The sequence below is a fragment of the Tyto alba genome, unplaced genomic scaffold, assembly GCF_018691265.1.
Source record: "Tyto alba isolate M040663 unplaced genomic scaffold, T.alba_DEE_v4.0 Super-Scaffold_42, whole genome shotgun sequence".
In the NCBI taxonomy this organism is placed as follows: domain Eukaryota; kingdom Metazoa; phylum Chordata; class Aves; order Strigiformes; family Tytonidae; genus Tyto; species Tyto alba.
Window position 1 is genome coordinate 11,717,635 of NW_024881318.1, and position 15,781 is coordinate 11,733,415.

Here is a 15,781-nt window from a genome sequence, read left to right on the forward strand (position 1 = left end):
TTGGGTTTGTTTTTTTTTTCCCTCTCTCAAATAAAAAGGCAGATTTCCCGATGATCACTGAAATTATAACGACAACGATTGATCGGAGGGCTTGCAAAGGAAAAGGAAAAAAAAAAAATCATCATCATTGGTCCTAAAAACGCAACCGTTCCCCTTTGCTCACTTGGCACAATAGAAATTGACTGTCTCTCAAAGAGCCATGCGCCTAGTGCTATTTATAGCCAGGGGCTGTGTTGGAAGATACCATTAAGCTTCTCCCGGGCAGACAGACAGGGGGGTGATTGGATGGGAGGAGGGGGTTTAGCCAGAGCAGAGGCAAAAGCAATCCCCCCACCCCCAGCCTGCCTTCCCCGCACACACACACATCCACACACTCACACCCCACCCCCTAGTCTGGCTGGGAATTTGAACCGATCCAGCCTGTTTAAACGGAAAGGACACAGATCTTCAATGTAAAAAAAAAAAAAAAAATCAGATCAGACCCAGAGAGAGAGAGACGGAGAGGGAGGAGTGTGTGTGTGCGAGTGTGTGTGTGTGTGTGTGTGTGTGTGTGAAAGAGGGAGAGGGAGCGAGCGAGCGAGAGAGAGAGAGAGAGAGAGAGAGAGGGAGAGAGGGAGAGAGAGAGAGAGAGGGAGGGTGAGAGAAAAGAAGAGGGGGAAAAAAAGGAAAGAAGATTTTCTCTATGTATATAAAGATGGCCACGTTAGCAAACGGACAACCAGACAATACCAGCCTGAGTAGCAATCACAGCAACCCCAGCACCAACGGGCATATGAACGGATTAAACCATAGTCCCGGAAACCCATCCACCATCCCAATGAAGGACCACGATGCCATTAAGCTCTTTATTGGGCAGATCCCCCGTAACCTGGACGAGAAAGACCTCAAACCGCTCTTCGAGGAGTTCGGGAAGATCTATGAACTGACGGTGCTGAAGGACAGGTTCACTGGCATGCACAAAGGTGAGTTACCTCCTGAACTTTCCCGGGAGAGATCGGGAAAGGAAGGCAGGCTCCCGCTCCCTCTCTGTGTCTCCCTTTCTTTCCTTTCGATTTCATTTCATTTTATTTCATTTTTGGCTGGCCCGGGGGCGGAGGCGGCAGGCTGGGGGGGCAGGGAAAGAAATAATAGACCCTCCTGGAAAGAGAAGAGAGAGAGGCAGGGAAGGGAGTCAGGTCCGTTTGGTCTATTTATTAGTATTTTTCCTTCTTTCCCCCCTTTTTTGGGGGGTGCGTGCAGCCACTTGAGAAAGCCGGGCGAGCGCAGGAGCGGGCGGCGGGGCTGGCGGGGAGCTGTCCGCGCGCTGCTGGTGCTGAAAAGGGGAAGCGGATTTCTTTATTTATCTTCGGGATCCGCACATTTTCCACCCACGGGTGTGTGTGTCAGTGTGTCTGTCCGTGTGCCCAGCGCGGAGCTGGGAAGCCCCTATTTTGCAACTGTTGTGTATCTGGCACTGGCGCCTTTTCTTTTTATTTCCTTTTTTTTTTTTTTTTTCTTTTCTTCTTTTTTCTTTTTTTTTTTTTTTTTTTTTATTTGTTTCCTCTTCCTTTATTTTTATTTTTACTGCAGTTACAATCTTTATTTACAGTCCGCTCCAAAGCCAAAGGCTGACAAGAGTCAGTTTCTCCAAGAGGATATTTAATTTTTTTTTTTTTTTCAGCGTAGAAACAGGGATATAAACAACAATAAAAAAGCCCATCTCAAGTGGGGAGGGGTGAGGGGTGTACAAAATCACAACATGTGTGTGTGTTGGAGAGGGAGAGCCAGGAGGGATGGGTGGCAGTTCAGTTTCAGAAGGGAGAAGTCTCTGAGAAGGCATATTCCAAGCACTACTTTAATGTGCCCAAAGTCCATCCCGGGAACTTTTTAGGTTTTCTTTAAAGGTGGTGGAGATGCACTCCCCACGCGATGCCTCGCTCACTCCATTTCTGCCTGCTCCTTTCCCTGCTTAGTTTAAGCTCTATGGAGTTGCATTTCAGATTAGATGATGTTACATTTTGGGTGTGGGGGAGGGTGTGTGTAGTCGGGGAGAGATGCTTGGATCCTCGGGTAGGAAAGTAGGACTCACGGGGAAGAAGTTGAAGATAATTTGCATGGTAGCCCGCTTAGGATCAGGAGACACCCAGGAGCGAAACAAGACACTCTATTAACTCAGGTTCTATATACGTGTGTGTGTGTTGATTTAATTAGATATGTAGCTATTAAAAAAAAAAAAAAAAAAAAAAAAAAAGAAAAGAAAATAATAAGATCAAAACAGAAGTGATTGGAGTGTTACTCCAGATTTAGTGCAGGAGGAGAAAGGATTTTGCACGGGGCCATGTGGGGAGTGGAAGTTACATATGTTACAGGATAGGTTCACTAGCAGTGTCTACTCCAGCTTGGTGCACTCCTGGCAGGGAGAGTTACTGGTAATGGCATTACTAGCTTCCCAGCTTTCCAGATGCCTTTGTGAGTTCAAAATCTTGAACTTAACAGCATGTTTAGCAGGCATCTCTTCCCCCTTCCCACTCTCTCCCTTCCTCTCTTTCACTCTCAGGAAATGCGAATGAAAATATACCCTGACAGTGCAAAGTACCAGTTTCTCACAGGCTAGAGAAAATGCTCAGGGCTCGGGGGCCGGGGACTCAGTCCAAGTTATAGGATATTTCTTCCTTCCTTTCTTGCCGGTCGCTCCAAACACCCTTCTCATATTTACAACAATCAGTGTAGCCCTTCCGAACCTTGCTTTCTTTTCAGACTAGCTTCCTAGAAGCCACATCAAGGTCTGATGGACATCATTTAAACGTGACATCCGTACTATAATAATTATTAATACTAACAATAAAAATAATAGTAAGAAGCACAAGGAAAGAAAGGTCCTGGGAGGTTTCATCTAACAGATGAGGCATGGAGAGTAGCCACCGAGCTCATGTATGCGCGCATGTGTTTGCAAAAATTATCTAAGGTTTTGGTAAAATAAAAATAACAACAGTAAAAGCTACACTGAATAGAATCACTCAACATAGTGTGGAGGAAATCTTTGATCTAACACCTCGATAAAGCATTTTTGTAGTGGGGGGAGGTTATTTTGATATGTTGATGAGATTTTATTATTTTATTATGTTCTATCTTAAACCTGTAATTAATCAATCTATGCGCTAACTTTAATTTCTATTTAATAGATGTGAATTCTTCCCGTTTCAGGTCAGTTTTTCTTTTACTGTATGCCTGTATTCACAGAGACAAACTCAAGAAGGTGGGGAGGGAGTGAGAGAGAGAGGGATCATTTATCTTGCTTAGATGTGTTTAACACATATTCCTGAATTAAGCAAGATACTAACTTCACTTCCCTTCATTTCATTTCTTTTCTAAAGCTACAACCAAGGAAAAAATCCAGGTGGGAAATCTTGTCACTTCATCAAACCAAATTGCATGAGTTCATCTTGAAAGAAACAGTCATTTTTAACCTACTAGAAGTTTTGGACTTTGGAAGGAAAAATTATGATGATGACTGCTATTTCACAAGCTAGGGTTTGAGTGAAGCTTCAAGAGACACCGAGTTGCCAGCATTTCAGAGATCGGTTTTATTTAGTACATCCGAGAAGAGTTTGAACTCCTTTCTAGCGATGCCGCTGATTTATTAGCTAATCCTGATAAAAATGTGCCTCTGGCTACCTGGAAAAAAATTACTTTCTTGCCAGTAGTGATTAATTACTATGAAGTCAAAAAGCATGATGGGGCTTTGAAGGATGAGGATTGTGTTTGGCTTTTTTTTTTATTATTTTATTTCATTTTATTTCATTTTTAATCTATTTTTTTTTTCTCTTTTCCCTTCTCTAAATGCAGTCATGTGAAGCACACCATTCACTTAGTTATCCTTATTTTGGCTTTGCTTTGCAGGCATAGGTGAAGAATTGTATAAAGGTAGTCCAACTTGCCTCTCAGGGGTAGGATGTCAATATGATACCCCAAGATGCTTTCCATAAGTGATGCATAATGCTTATACATTAATTGATCCATCACTCTCTGTTGATTTAATTCCTAATCCAGGGGATGAGGCTGTGACAGTGGTATACCTTTAAGGGTTAATAGTGGACTGTAGTTTATTTAAGTGTACGGAGAGCAAACCTTGGGTGTGGAGCTGGAGATGGTGGGTTTGTGTTAGGAGGAGGGAAGAGACAGGAATTAGCTTAAAGTAAAAATGTATCAACCGGAGTAATTTCAGGTGTAAATCTATTGAAATGAGAGCACAGGATCTGTATTCTTGAAAATATTTTGAAAAGATCCTATTGTGGTGCTCCTGTACAGCAGGAGGAAATTGAAATATAAAGACATGAAGATAAAGTACATGACTATGCCCCCCTCCCAAAAAAAAACTATCACAAAAGGAGAGTGAAGTCCAGGTTCTCTCACCAGCAGCCCCGGCAGATATCAGGCCAGATACCAGAGAAGAGGCAGGGGAGCATGATTCTCTTGCAGGCACGCAAAGAGAGAAAAGGGTACGGGGGAAGCAGCATGTGAGGGAAGGCGGGAAACGCTTGCCAAATCCCGGAGAAAACAAGCTTTCATGGCACAAGCGTAACTGCTTCATATTTCCCCCATCCTCATTTCTCTCCACACAGGGCAAGAACAAGCTCCTGCTGTGGTACTTTGCTCTAGGGTTGGGAAGAGGCTGTGTGCTGAGATCCGCAGCTAGAAATCTACCGGGGCTGAGGTGACCCACCCACACACTCACACACACACACACACACACACACACACACACACACACACACACACACACATGGAGTTAACTAATCACACTTGAACAATTTAGCAAGCCATTCATTCATAACTTCCCCACTTCTTATCTAGCAGTGGAGTATGCTTAAAGGTTGAGTTACTGGGAGACATAAAGGTTAGTGCTCTCAGGACAGCCATATTATAATGCATTATCTTTGAAGTCATTTAAGGCCAATTTAAGTGGTATTTAGTATAATATTTATGAATTAATGTAATCTAAATATAGGACTGTCCCCATAGGTTTAAACAGTCTTTTCAATAGAAGTTTGCTTGTACCCAAGGTCTGGAATGTGTTTTAATTTAAAACACACAGGTCTCCATAATATTCTATTTAGGAAGTCAGAAGAAATCAGCATTCCACACTTAACGGAGATTTACTGAAACACATGCGGGTGAGTGCACTTAAAGTGTGGAGATAGTGTGCAGTGGGAAAGCAAGAGTCTTTCATAGACTTGAGAGCTACAACAGTCTTTCAACCCTTATTTAGGGGGGAAAAAAAGCACAAAATCACTAAAACCTCCTTGAAATTCACCATTGCAGTCCCGTGGTTAGTGTGATGTTCCTACCTGACCCGAACCTCACTCGATAAGCGTTCAATGCAGCTAAGAAAATGCAGTATGAAAAAAATAGTTTAGTTCTTTTGTTGCTTTACCTTCTCAAAAGTATAAATAATTTTGAAATTTAAGACACCTTGGGGATGGGCAAACAAGGCTTCCATTCATTATATTCTGTTCAGTTTGATTACAAAAATACATGATAGAAAAATTAAAACCTTGTTAAGTCTAAGGATGTTTATAAAGATTTTGGATATCTCAGAAATTCAAAGGTGTAGCGAAATTGAGCATTCTATTAAGATGATGTATTTGTAAATATGTGTAAATGTATAGGTTTGTGTTTGTGTATACATACAGAAAAAAGAGATGTATACACATTCATGCATATAGCCTTTGGGAAATGGAAATTTAGTTGAAAAGAGGCACAACGCAATACAGGTGCTGAATAAACTCCTCCATAATTGAAACATAAGGCTTGCCTGGCTGAAAGCAACACATACAGCATTTAGTATGGTAGTAAACCAAACAAGTTTTAGGGAGGTAAATGCACAAATAAACTGGAATAAAACAGAGGAGGCTTTATGCCTTAGGTCTAAGGAACAACCCCTTAAAACAATCAAATTGCAATTGGTTAGCCTGATAGAAGAGAGAGGTAAAAAGCAAGTCCCTGTACATTATACTCTCCAATACAGATGAGCATGTGTTTTGGTAATGTCAAACAGATAGCCCAGATTGCTTCAGAAATTAGAAGACTATATGTTAACTCTTTTTTTCAGGGGTCTGGACATGGATTCTGGTTTCTAAAAGCAGCTGCAGCCAGTTATGATGCCATTGTTACGGTTGTGTCAGCATTTCCAATACAAACTCCAATTTTCTGGGATCTCTCGCTTGGCTGTTAAGTTTTGCACTGAAAGCTGTTCTTCAGCTAGCCCCACAACCATATCAACTAATCATCCTTACAAGAATGGATTTGTTTTAAAGTTACATAATGTGGAGAAAAGAAAGAAATTAAAGTTTGTGTTTCTAGAGCTTTTGTTTCTTCTCTTATGTTTCTCCAGGTTAAACTTATATTTCCTACATATTTATGGATTACGATTGTTTTTGTCCCTCGGTATCTACATATACATGTGCCTTTTGGCATTTTAGGGAAGGAAAAAAAAGTATTTATTTTCTTTTTTAAAAAATATATATAGCGACAACAACCAAATTTCGTAGAATTTACTTGGCCAAAACAAGATTTTAATTAACGTTTGAATCAGGAACTGACATAATTTCTGAAGTATAACAACAGAAAAAGGGGACAATTTGTTTTTGGTTTATTTATTTTTTTTTTTTCCTGTATTCAGCCAGAAGAGACCGGGAACGTCAGCACTGAAGTAGGGGGAAAAATTGAGGATCCTTGTCACCTTGGATGAAAAGCGTGGTTCATCTGGTCCTGTATCCTGCATCGGCCAGTGGCCAGTGCCACAGACAGGGCTTTCTTTAGCAGAGGATTCAAATTGCATAGTATAATAAAAGCCAGGCAGCTGATGGAATAGTCTTTTGAAGGAAGTTGTCAGAGAGTATCTGGAAATTTTGCCTGAGTAAAGAGTGAGTGCGATTGCAGAAAGTATCTTGTTCTCAACCGAAAAGTGGATTACACCTGTCAAGGAAGGTGGGCAGAGGACCCTCTGCGTTGTGGAAAAGAGCAAGGGGCAGCAGGGGCTGGGTGACTGAGGAGGGCCTCCCCTAGCCTTAAGAGCTAGAAATACGCAGCCACATTTTTCAGCAAGATGTCAGGGTGTTTTTTATCATGCATACCCTGTGCGCATGCATACCAGCCACACTGACCTGACAGACCATAACGACACTAAAGGAGCTCTTACCATCCCTCCCGTCAATCAAGTGTGAACTGAGGCGGGTTTATGCGACAGGCAGTAATGGTTCCAAGGGAGAAAAAGTGGGGGAGATGATCTAGGCTGCTGGGCTGCTTACCTGCATTTAAAATAGAGACAAAGTATCAGATGCCCAAAGACTCCTGTAGGTGTTGGCTATAGACATAAAATAATATTCCATAAAAGCAGAAGGCTGCAGAGCAAAACATGATCTGTCCATCAGGTGCTGTCTGGTTTCTGTCCTGTCAGAGTATGCACTAAGAGAGTGAGGTGTTAAGTTAGCTAAACTGAATCCCAGCCTTGGCAAATAGGCTGGTGTTTCATTAATCCCAGCATCACCTTTACTTAGGGAGTGAAGTCCTTTTCCCTGCTTGCTGGGCAGAAGTCAGCGAGATTTTTGCCATCACTTCAGTGGGTTCATGTTTGGAATCCCAGTGCAGGCTTGCACTTAGCGTTTCACATTCCCTTTAAAATTCTGGATTGTGGACAGCAAACCACAACACTTGCAGTTAACTCTACCAGCTTCTATGCTTACTGGCTCGTCCCTTAACTTAGCTTTCCTTCTGTAAGTGAAACTAAAATTATAACTAACCTGAGGAACTGACAAAGGCCTGACCTCTTCCACGTTTCTCACTCACTTAACTGCTCCACCGATGTCCATATGACTGTTGCCGGGGTTTGTCATGGCGGACTGACCCTTATGTATTAAAGTCTGCCTTGGAAAAAGGGAAAAATAATAACCATGGTGAGTTAAAGTTATGGCATGTCTTCCACCGATGCTTCACTGACTGAGTTGGGGTATATATTATAGGGTACTCTTTGTCTCCGTAAGTCCTTGAGATGCATTGTCGCATTTTGGGGATCTCAGGATCTATTGAATCACTTTGTGCTGCATCACTTGGTGTGGGCTGGAGTCAGGATGTCACCGCAGATATTGCATTTGTTTGCTTTTGTCACCATGAGCCACAGCCTGAATGCACACATAGGTGAATGCAGCTTTTAATGTGCATTCATTATATCCAACTGACATCCCCTCGAAGGAAGAGAGGGCTTATTATTGTCACTCCTTAAAATAAAGATGGATGAGAGCTCTAAGCCGCTCAAATAAAGTGCCTGACCATACGTAGTAACTAAAAATAAATCATATACGGCCATCTATTCCATGTAAATGAATGGCAAGACATATAGATATAGACATTGTGTTAAGTTTGTCAAGCAGAGTAGCCAAAAATATTGATCAAGGCAAGGGGGAAAAATTGATAATGAACTGGACTCCAAGAAGACTTTAATTGACAGTGACTTCTGTGAACCAGCTTTGTACAGTATATATAAACTGACCACAATGTAACTTTATTGCAATGCACTCTCCTTTAATTAATTGTCACCTTTGTTAAGACTGGCTACAGATCAAAGATTTAAAAATACTTAACAGGTTCTTAGTAACGAAACCTTCAGATGCATTAGAAATATCCGACAGCTCAGCCAGAGACGTGCAGGTTTCGATCTACTGCACCCTTATCTGTTTATTTCTCCCTCCTTTGTTGAACATGGGCAATCATTGTTTAACATTAACTATTCCATAGATGGCTTTGTTGGCAATGTTGATGCCTCCAGGGATATATAGTTGCTGGTGACAGGGGTCTTGGCTGCTAGGTCTCTCAGAGTATTTTGTCACCAGAAAGTTACTTATGGTTTGGTAGACCAAGATCCAGTGCAGACACAGTTTGTAATGCAGGCTATTCTCTCCCCTTTATGTGAATGAGGTCTGTAATTTCCTTATTTATATCTGGAAAAAAATAAAGAGACATAGTTTGCATAAAAGGTGCAGCCAAGAATGAACTTTCATGTGAAAAGTGCATATTCAGAGAGATGGAAGTGTGCCTGTCAAGTTTGTATATCACATACAAATGCGACCATTTATTATATGTGCATATTAATGAAAACACGCATTCAGTACAGACAGGCTGATATAGGTCTCTAAATATTTTCTAAAAAACAGTATAGATATCATACTCTTGCGTGAAAGTGGCAGGTGACTTAACAGGCTATTCCATGAATTTTATGCTGAGTTAAATATGATACATAGCTGTTTGTTCATTATACTAATTTAATGATACAGTCACACTTAATTAATCCAACTCTGGTTTATTTGTACATTGTGTTTGAGTCTCCAAAATATTTTAGAGGCAACCCGGTTGACTTCCCAGTGTGCTGGGGCAGATAACTCCGGACATGAAGCTTCTTCAAACAGAATAAAAATGGAGCTTTGCAGACAGAGTTGGTCTGATGATATCTGACTGGATATTTGGCCTGTTTCTAATTCAAATACCTGTGTATATAATACACAGAGACTGTGTATGCACGTATGTATTGAAAGGGCAGACTTACATTTGCACATAGTTCCTCTCCTTTTCAGTCCCTAAGGATAGATTCGCATCACATAATATGCATCACTCACTGCAAATGCACACAAATATCTTTGTCGGATTCGGTAGCTTCTTGCAGGTAGATGTATAAAGCAGCATCAGCCTAATAATATCCCTATAAAACAGTGCTTCCTTCCTAGGATCCAGAGGGATGAAGGTTGTCAGAAGATCAAAAGATATATCACAGTGCGCTTGTAGAAATCCCCTGATTATGTTTCCTCTCTATAATGCTCTAATTCACTATTTGATCAATCGTAAAAGGGCCAATGCTTTAGGAGTAAAAAAAAAAAAAAAAAAAAAAAAAAAGTATTAGGTTACCAGATGCTTGAGGGTGAGTGAAAATCACACCTAAAATTATATGTAGCAATACAGTAATGAGCTTATCAATACTTCTTTAAGGAATCTGACAGCCCTATAGGAGAGATTCAGTTCTGTGAGCAAAGGTCACAATATAGATATTGCTTATTAAGACTATCAATAGCCTGGTTGACCAATCTAACCAGAGACTGTATAATGTACCTGCTGTTAACAGGCAGGGAGGAGAACTGTGAAGAATTTACAGAATTGCCTACATGTAATATTAATAATATTGATTGATTCTAATAATATAATAAGGTAAAGATGCACTCCTTTGAAATGGTGCATGTGAGAGAGGGGGTTGGGGAAGAGAGGGAGATACTTTTACTGAGTATATTGAACTAGCTTGCAACTCTGAAAGCTAACCCAGAGAAAACTCAGTCTTATTGCCTCTTACAAGCAGGGCTCTGCTTCTTGTCCATTATTTCACCTGACCCAGACAGAAACGGGATATCTCTTTCTCTAGGATCAGGTCTTTGCCTGGCAGCTGCAGAGGAGCTGCAGGCCTGAGAAACTTAGAGCAACCAGGACCATTTTGGTCAACTTGTTCAGCCCCTGTCAGAACAGGATTAATCCCAGAGAGCTCTTTTTCAACACAGCAATGCAATGCAAGTGTTTGATATATTTTTTTTTTTTTTCACACCTTTAGCACCATTTAAGAAATGAGGGGATAAAGAAGGTGGAAGTAACATATATTCTATGATGTGCATAATCTATAATTGATGAGAAAGGACTTTGCAGAGCAGCTACAAACCTGATCCAAAGCCTGCTGAAGTCTTCAGGAAAACTCTGCCTTGCCTGCAGCAGTGTTTGGATTGGGTTCTAAGTTACGGGCAGTTCTGCAAGGTACTGCTCATTGAGGCAGGAACGACTAATAATACACAGTGTGACTGCCTTAAGGTTGTTACTCATCTAAATCCAGATAGCAGACTTGCTTGTTTCTGAATTTCCTAACTACTCCCTCTTCAGACTTATCTAGGTATGCTAGTTCACTCCTTCCACTATACCATTCAGCTTGAAGTGTCTCGTTCCAGTTTCCGTATGGTAGTTTCAAGACAGTTTGTATTTCATTATGTTTTCTCTAAGTTTACAGGGCAAATGTTTTTCTTTTGTGAGCATTTAATTGCTTTTAAAAGCGATTTATTTGATCGTATTCCATCTTCAATAATACATGGATGAGGATGCAATTTTTCATCCTCTTTTATAAAGATATATTGTTATTCAGTTATGATATTCTGTGGGTTTTGTTCTGTTTTGTGCATTTGGAGGGAGTCTGGACATTTTTTTTTCTTTCTTCCTATCTCTTTTTTTTTTTATTATGATTTTTTTTTTTTTCTTTTAAGAAAAATAAATCTCATTCAAGATACTGGCAATAAATGGAAAAGTAGGAGTGGAAGTGAAGAATGGGCAAGACAACCAACAAAAATCCTTTGGCAATGTCTTTAAAAACATACCATTGCTGCATGTTTGTTTGTAAGAGTCTGGATCCAGACAATTTTGATATCAAAGAAAAGAGTATCTTACAAAATATTTAACTCCAAGTTTAGTCATTGACAGAAAAAGGGAAAAAAAAATCAGTCCAACCCGTAGAAATACTGAGAGGAAATGCACATGAAGATCTTGCAGGGGATAAGGGTGATAGAGCGGTGCTAAGTTTTAGATTCTACTGTTGAGTTAGTAAAAGTTAACACCAAATTAATCAAACAAATAAACAGACAAGAAGAGGAAGTTTTGCCACTCCTGGATTATTTACTAGTAGCTAATAAGCCTCAGAGCTGCCCCTTTTAAATTGCTGCTTGTGCCTGCAGCTTTATTGAAAAGAAGGGCATTATCTGGTGGGTGAGGGCTGGCAGTGAGGATGCCTGGGTTGTAATCACAGAATGCATAATTACTCACCAACACTCTCTGATGGAGTCACTTAAGCTCAGTGCCTTCAGGCCTGATCTGAAACCTGTTGAATCAATGGAAGGATTCCCATTGGCTTCAGTGAGCTATTGATCTTTCATTTCCCCATCTGCAATATTAGGCCAGTCAGATTTTATTTTATTTATTTTTTTTTTAGGAGTGAGAAGTTAATGGAATAAATCTGACATTTATTTTTTTTCTCAGTAAAGGTTTTGGTGATGTCTGATGACAAATAAGTTACATCAGAACCCCTTTCAGTGCAGATCAGGAAAACATGCTTTCAAAAAACATGTGGGAGGTGGAAAATTAGCTTTGCTCATTTCACTTGTAAATACATATTTGTCCCTGCTTTGCCAAGAAAGGGTCAATGAAAATTTTGCCAGTTTTCTTTTTGTGAGTAGGATTCAGCCTCTGTAATTTCTCTGTCTACAGGAATATCATCATTCACTGATTCAGAATCTTGATTTATTTTTTTTCTTCTTTTAGTGAATCACATATATACTCTTCATTGTTATGGCAACTGAGGGAGCTGAAAAGCTCAAGGATTTGATGAAGGGCTGCATCTCACCTTTCTTCTCTAAGGTCCTGATCCAAACCTATTGTTGGCAATATGATTTGGATCACACCGAAGGTGTCTGTCTTCGCCGGGTCAGTAAAAAGAGCAAGTTCCCTCTAGACAAGTGTACTCCTGTCCTCAGTATGGGCAGGTGGAATTGGTAGTCATTATCCATTTGCTGAGGACCAACCCAACACTCTCTGAAGTCAATAGTTAGACTCTGACCCAGCCTCACAAACAACAGACAGACACCATGTGAATCCTTAATCAGGGATGTGAACGTCTCTGACTTTGTCAGAGCAAGGTAGTCCAGAAGGGAGTTATCACTGCTGCTACCCAAGAAGTAGCTTATTCTGGGGAATAAACAAGATTCCAGTGACTGAGTATCCAGCTACAGCAAAATTAATTTAGAAATCTTTTAATTTAAAAGGGGTGTTTCAGGTGATTTCCTACAGTGAATATCTGACAAGCAGATGAATCAGGCTTCCTGCTTTTTTATTTTCTTATTTCAGTTGCAGTTTTAGTTAATTCTAACAATGTATGTGTTGTTTTTTGGTTTCTTGTTTTTTGGTTTTTGTTTTTGTTGTTGTTGTTGGTGGTGGTGTGTGTGTGTGTTTTCATCCCATATGAGCTTATGTCTTTTATGAAACAAATGGAGGAGCTGGAGCATGCATGTGTGTATGTGTGTATGTAGAGTCGATTATCTAACCCTTAGTCTATTTGAAATCATCACAGTGCACTCAAGTCAATGATATTCTGTCAAAGGTGGAGAGGATGAGTGTGTGCAGTGTGAGTGTGTGAACATGATGTTGTTTGATTGCCTGAAATCCTACTAAGTCTCAGTTTCAAAGGCCTGGGGGCAGCAGGGAAAGTATTTGTTTGTTTAATTATTTATATATTTACTCAGCTTTACTGACAGTGTTTGCAGATGGGGGGGAAAAAAAAATTGAAGAAGGAATGTTGGGTTCTTGTTTGGAAGGGAATGTGTGTTGTATTAGCCTCAATTTGTTCTCCCATATAACGGCTGTTTTGTGTTGTTAAATGATAATTTGTTACTGACCAGCTCATTGAAAAAGGCCAGAGAGGTGCTGGTAGAATTAGATTTTACGAGTTTATTCATAAAAGGAGTTGCACAATAGGTATGTCATTCCCCTGTCTTCTCCTCTACACCGATCCAGGGACAGAACTTCTAGAAGCAGCTTATTATTCCAAAAACAAATAAGTGAGCCACCAGCAAGCCCAGTGACCCTGCTCCATTCTACCCAACAAAAGACATCGGTCTGATTGCCGGGTGAGCTGCTCACTCCCCAGTCTCTATTCTCCATCCCTGTCCCCTGCATTTCCTTTCCAAGTGCTGCTCCTGGGCTTTTGCCGGCTGGGTTTGCATCCAAGACCAGTTCCTCATTCTCCCTTACCAAGCTTCGTCCCCTGGTTGCAGGGGAAATCGTGGGTGCATGGACCACATGCTCAGAGCTCTCCTCAGGTTCAGGTCCCTTCTCCAGGCACCACTCCAGGCTCAGTGCCCGTTTCTCACAATGTCCTCCTCAGACTACCCGTGTTCCTCAGTTGTTTATGTTCCATAGCAAACTTCTTCCACTGCAGACCTGTTTCCCTGGCTCTCACCATCTCTGTTCATGCTCCTCTTCCTTCTGTTCAGCTCTGTACCGATGTTTTGCCCTCATGCTGTTGCTGGCTGTCACCCCTGTAGAGAGCACTTCAGCAGTTCATGTCACAAGTCACCACTCTGATTCTCTCAGACCATGTTAACTATCTCTCCTCTCCTTTCCTTTCTCATATTTTCCCTGAACAGGGTGTGGGAAAAGGGAGCCATGCTGACCAAGCATTTTCAAAGAGAAAAAAGCTATGGCTAGTAGCAGAAAGACCCACACCCACAAAGTATACATACACAGATACAAAAACCATATGTATTTCTGTATGTAAACTACTGAGAGAGTAGACAGAAAAGGTGTTGCTTTTATTTCTTCTTTGAAGGTTCAAATCTCGATGTCCTCTTTCAAAGATTAAAATAATAAAACACTGCACTACGTCTATAATTTCACCAAGGCAATTGCACATTTTTTTTTAACTTTTCTTGTTTCATTAAATCAGCAGCCGATTTCTCACACCTGAACAAAAATCCTGCATACATTTTCTTTTGAATTCTTAAAATCGTGATCTTATTCTTAACTATTCCTGGCAGCCCCCTCTGGGACTACAGTTCAGCTTCTTGCAAAAATATTTTTTCCTGCTCTTTTGAAACATAACTATCCCACAGCTCCAGGACCCTTCTCTAGCAACCCCAAATTAAAACAAGAAGGCAAAATAAGCCTCCAATGTAGTGCTGCATCAGACTTTTCTTCATTCAGAGGCAGGTAGGAAGGGATTAGGAACCTATTTCTATCCCAGCCCTCTTACTACCCTTCTGTGTCCTGCCAGATCACGTTCTTAGACCTTGCTCTTCCTCAGTTTGCTATGTGTAAAGAGGAATTTATGATATCCAGCTTTGCAAAGAGCTTTGTGTGTATTTAAGGTAGAAGTCATGCCGTAGCTTTAGTGGAGATGGTCTAAGGTTATAAATGAGACAACATTTGTAAGGAGAGGTAATATCTTTTATTAGTCCAGCTGATATAGCTGGGAAAAAACTGACAGACTTCCCTGTGTGCCTGAAAGCTTGTCTATTTTTTTCCAACTATATCAGTTGGTCTAATAAAAGATATTACCTCTCCCGGCAAGCCTTGTCTCATTTGAGGTGTAAAGCATGTAGGCTGATTATTTAGGCCTGTTTTTTGTCTGTGTTGAGGGATTAGACATTTCTTCAACTAGGTGGCCAGGGGAAAAGCAGCCCAGGGTTAGTGTCCCTTTCTCTCACCTTCTGTGATCAGCAGCAGTGGCCATCTCACAGGGGTTATGAGGCACAGAGAAACTCTGACAGCCCTTATTTTCTGATCCTGGAGATGTCCTTTCTTTTTTGCTCTTCTGCTCCCTTACGGAGCACCACATGCCCTCTCCTCACCCCTGTGACTGTGATTTATTTATAAAATTGCTGTGTGTATGTGTGTGTGTGTGTGTGGGCAACCACACAAACATGCCCAAGCTGCCGAGCAAGCTGATGAGCATTTTCTGATGTATTTAGCAAGTAATAATGCAAACCACAGGCGAAAAGTGCAGTGAGGAGAACAGGTAAAATACTTAAACCAGGGAAGACATTGGAAGGAGGGAATTTTTCCCTCAGCTATTAATAAATTGCACCACCCTCCATATTTGGGAGAAACATTTTTTTTTTTTTTTTTTTTTTTTTTTGTCTGATTTCATAAAGCACAGCTGAAAATACCGAGCAGCTGAAAAGAA

The 15,781-nt window shown here is 40.8% G+C and overlaps 1 protein-coding gene across 13 annotated transcripts in view; it reads left to right on the forward strand.

Annotated features, from left to right (window-relative positions):
- Positions 1–592: 592 nt before the first annotated feature.
- Positions 593–15,781, forward strand: part of CELF4 (CUGBP Elav-like family member 4) — a 717,922-nt gene continuing 702,733 nt past the window's right edge. For all 13 annotated transcript variants that reach the window (XR_004409737.2, XR_004409736.2, XM_033011138.2 and 10 more), the window contains exon 1: positions 593–962. Coding sequence is in view for 11 of the 13 variants with exons in the window: in XM_033011138.2 (XP_032867029.1) it covers positions 683–962 (280 nt within the window). In the remaining 2 variants the exon portion in view is untranslated. The remainder of the gene's footprint in view (positions 963–15,781) is intronic.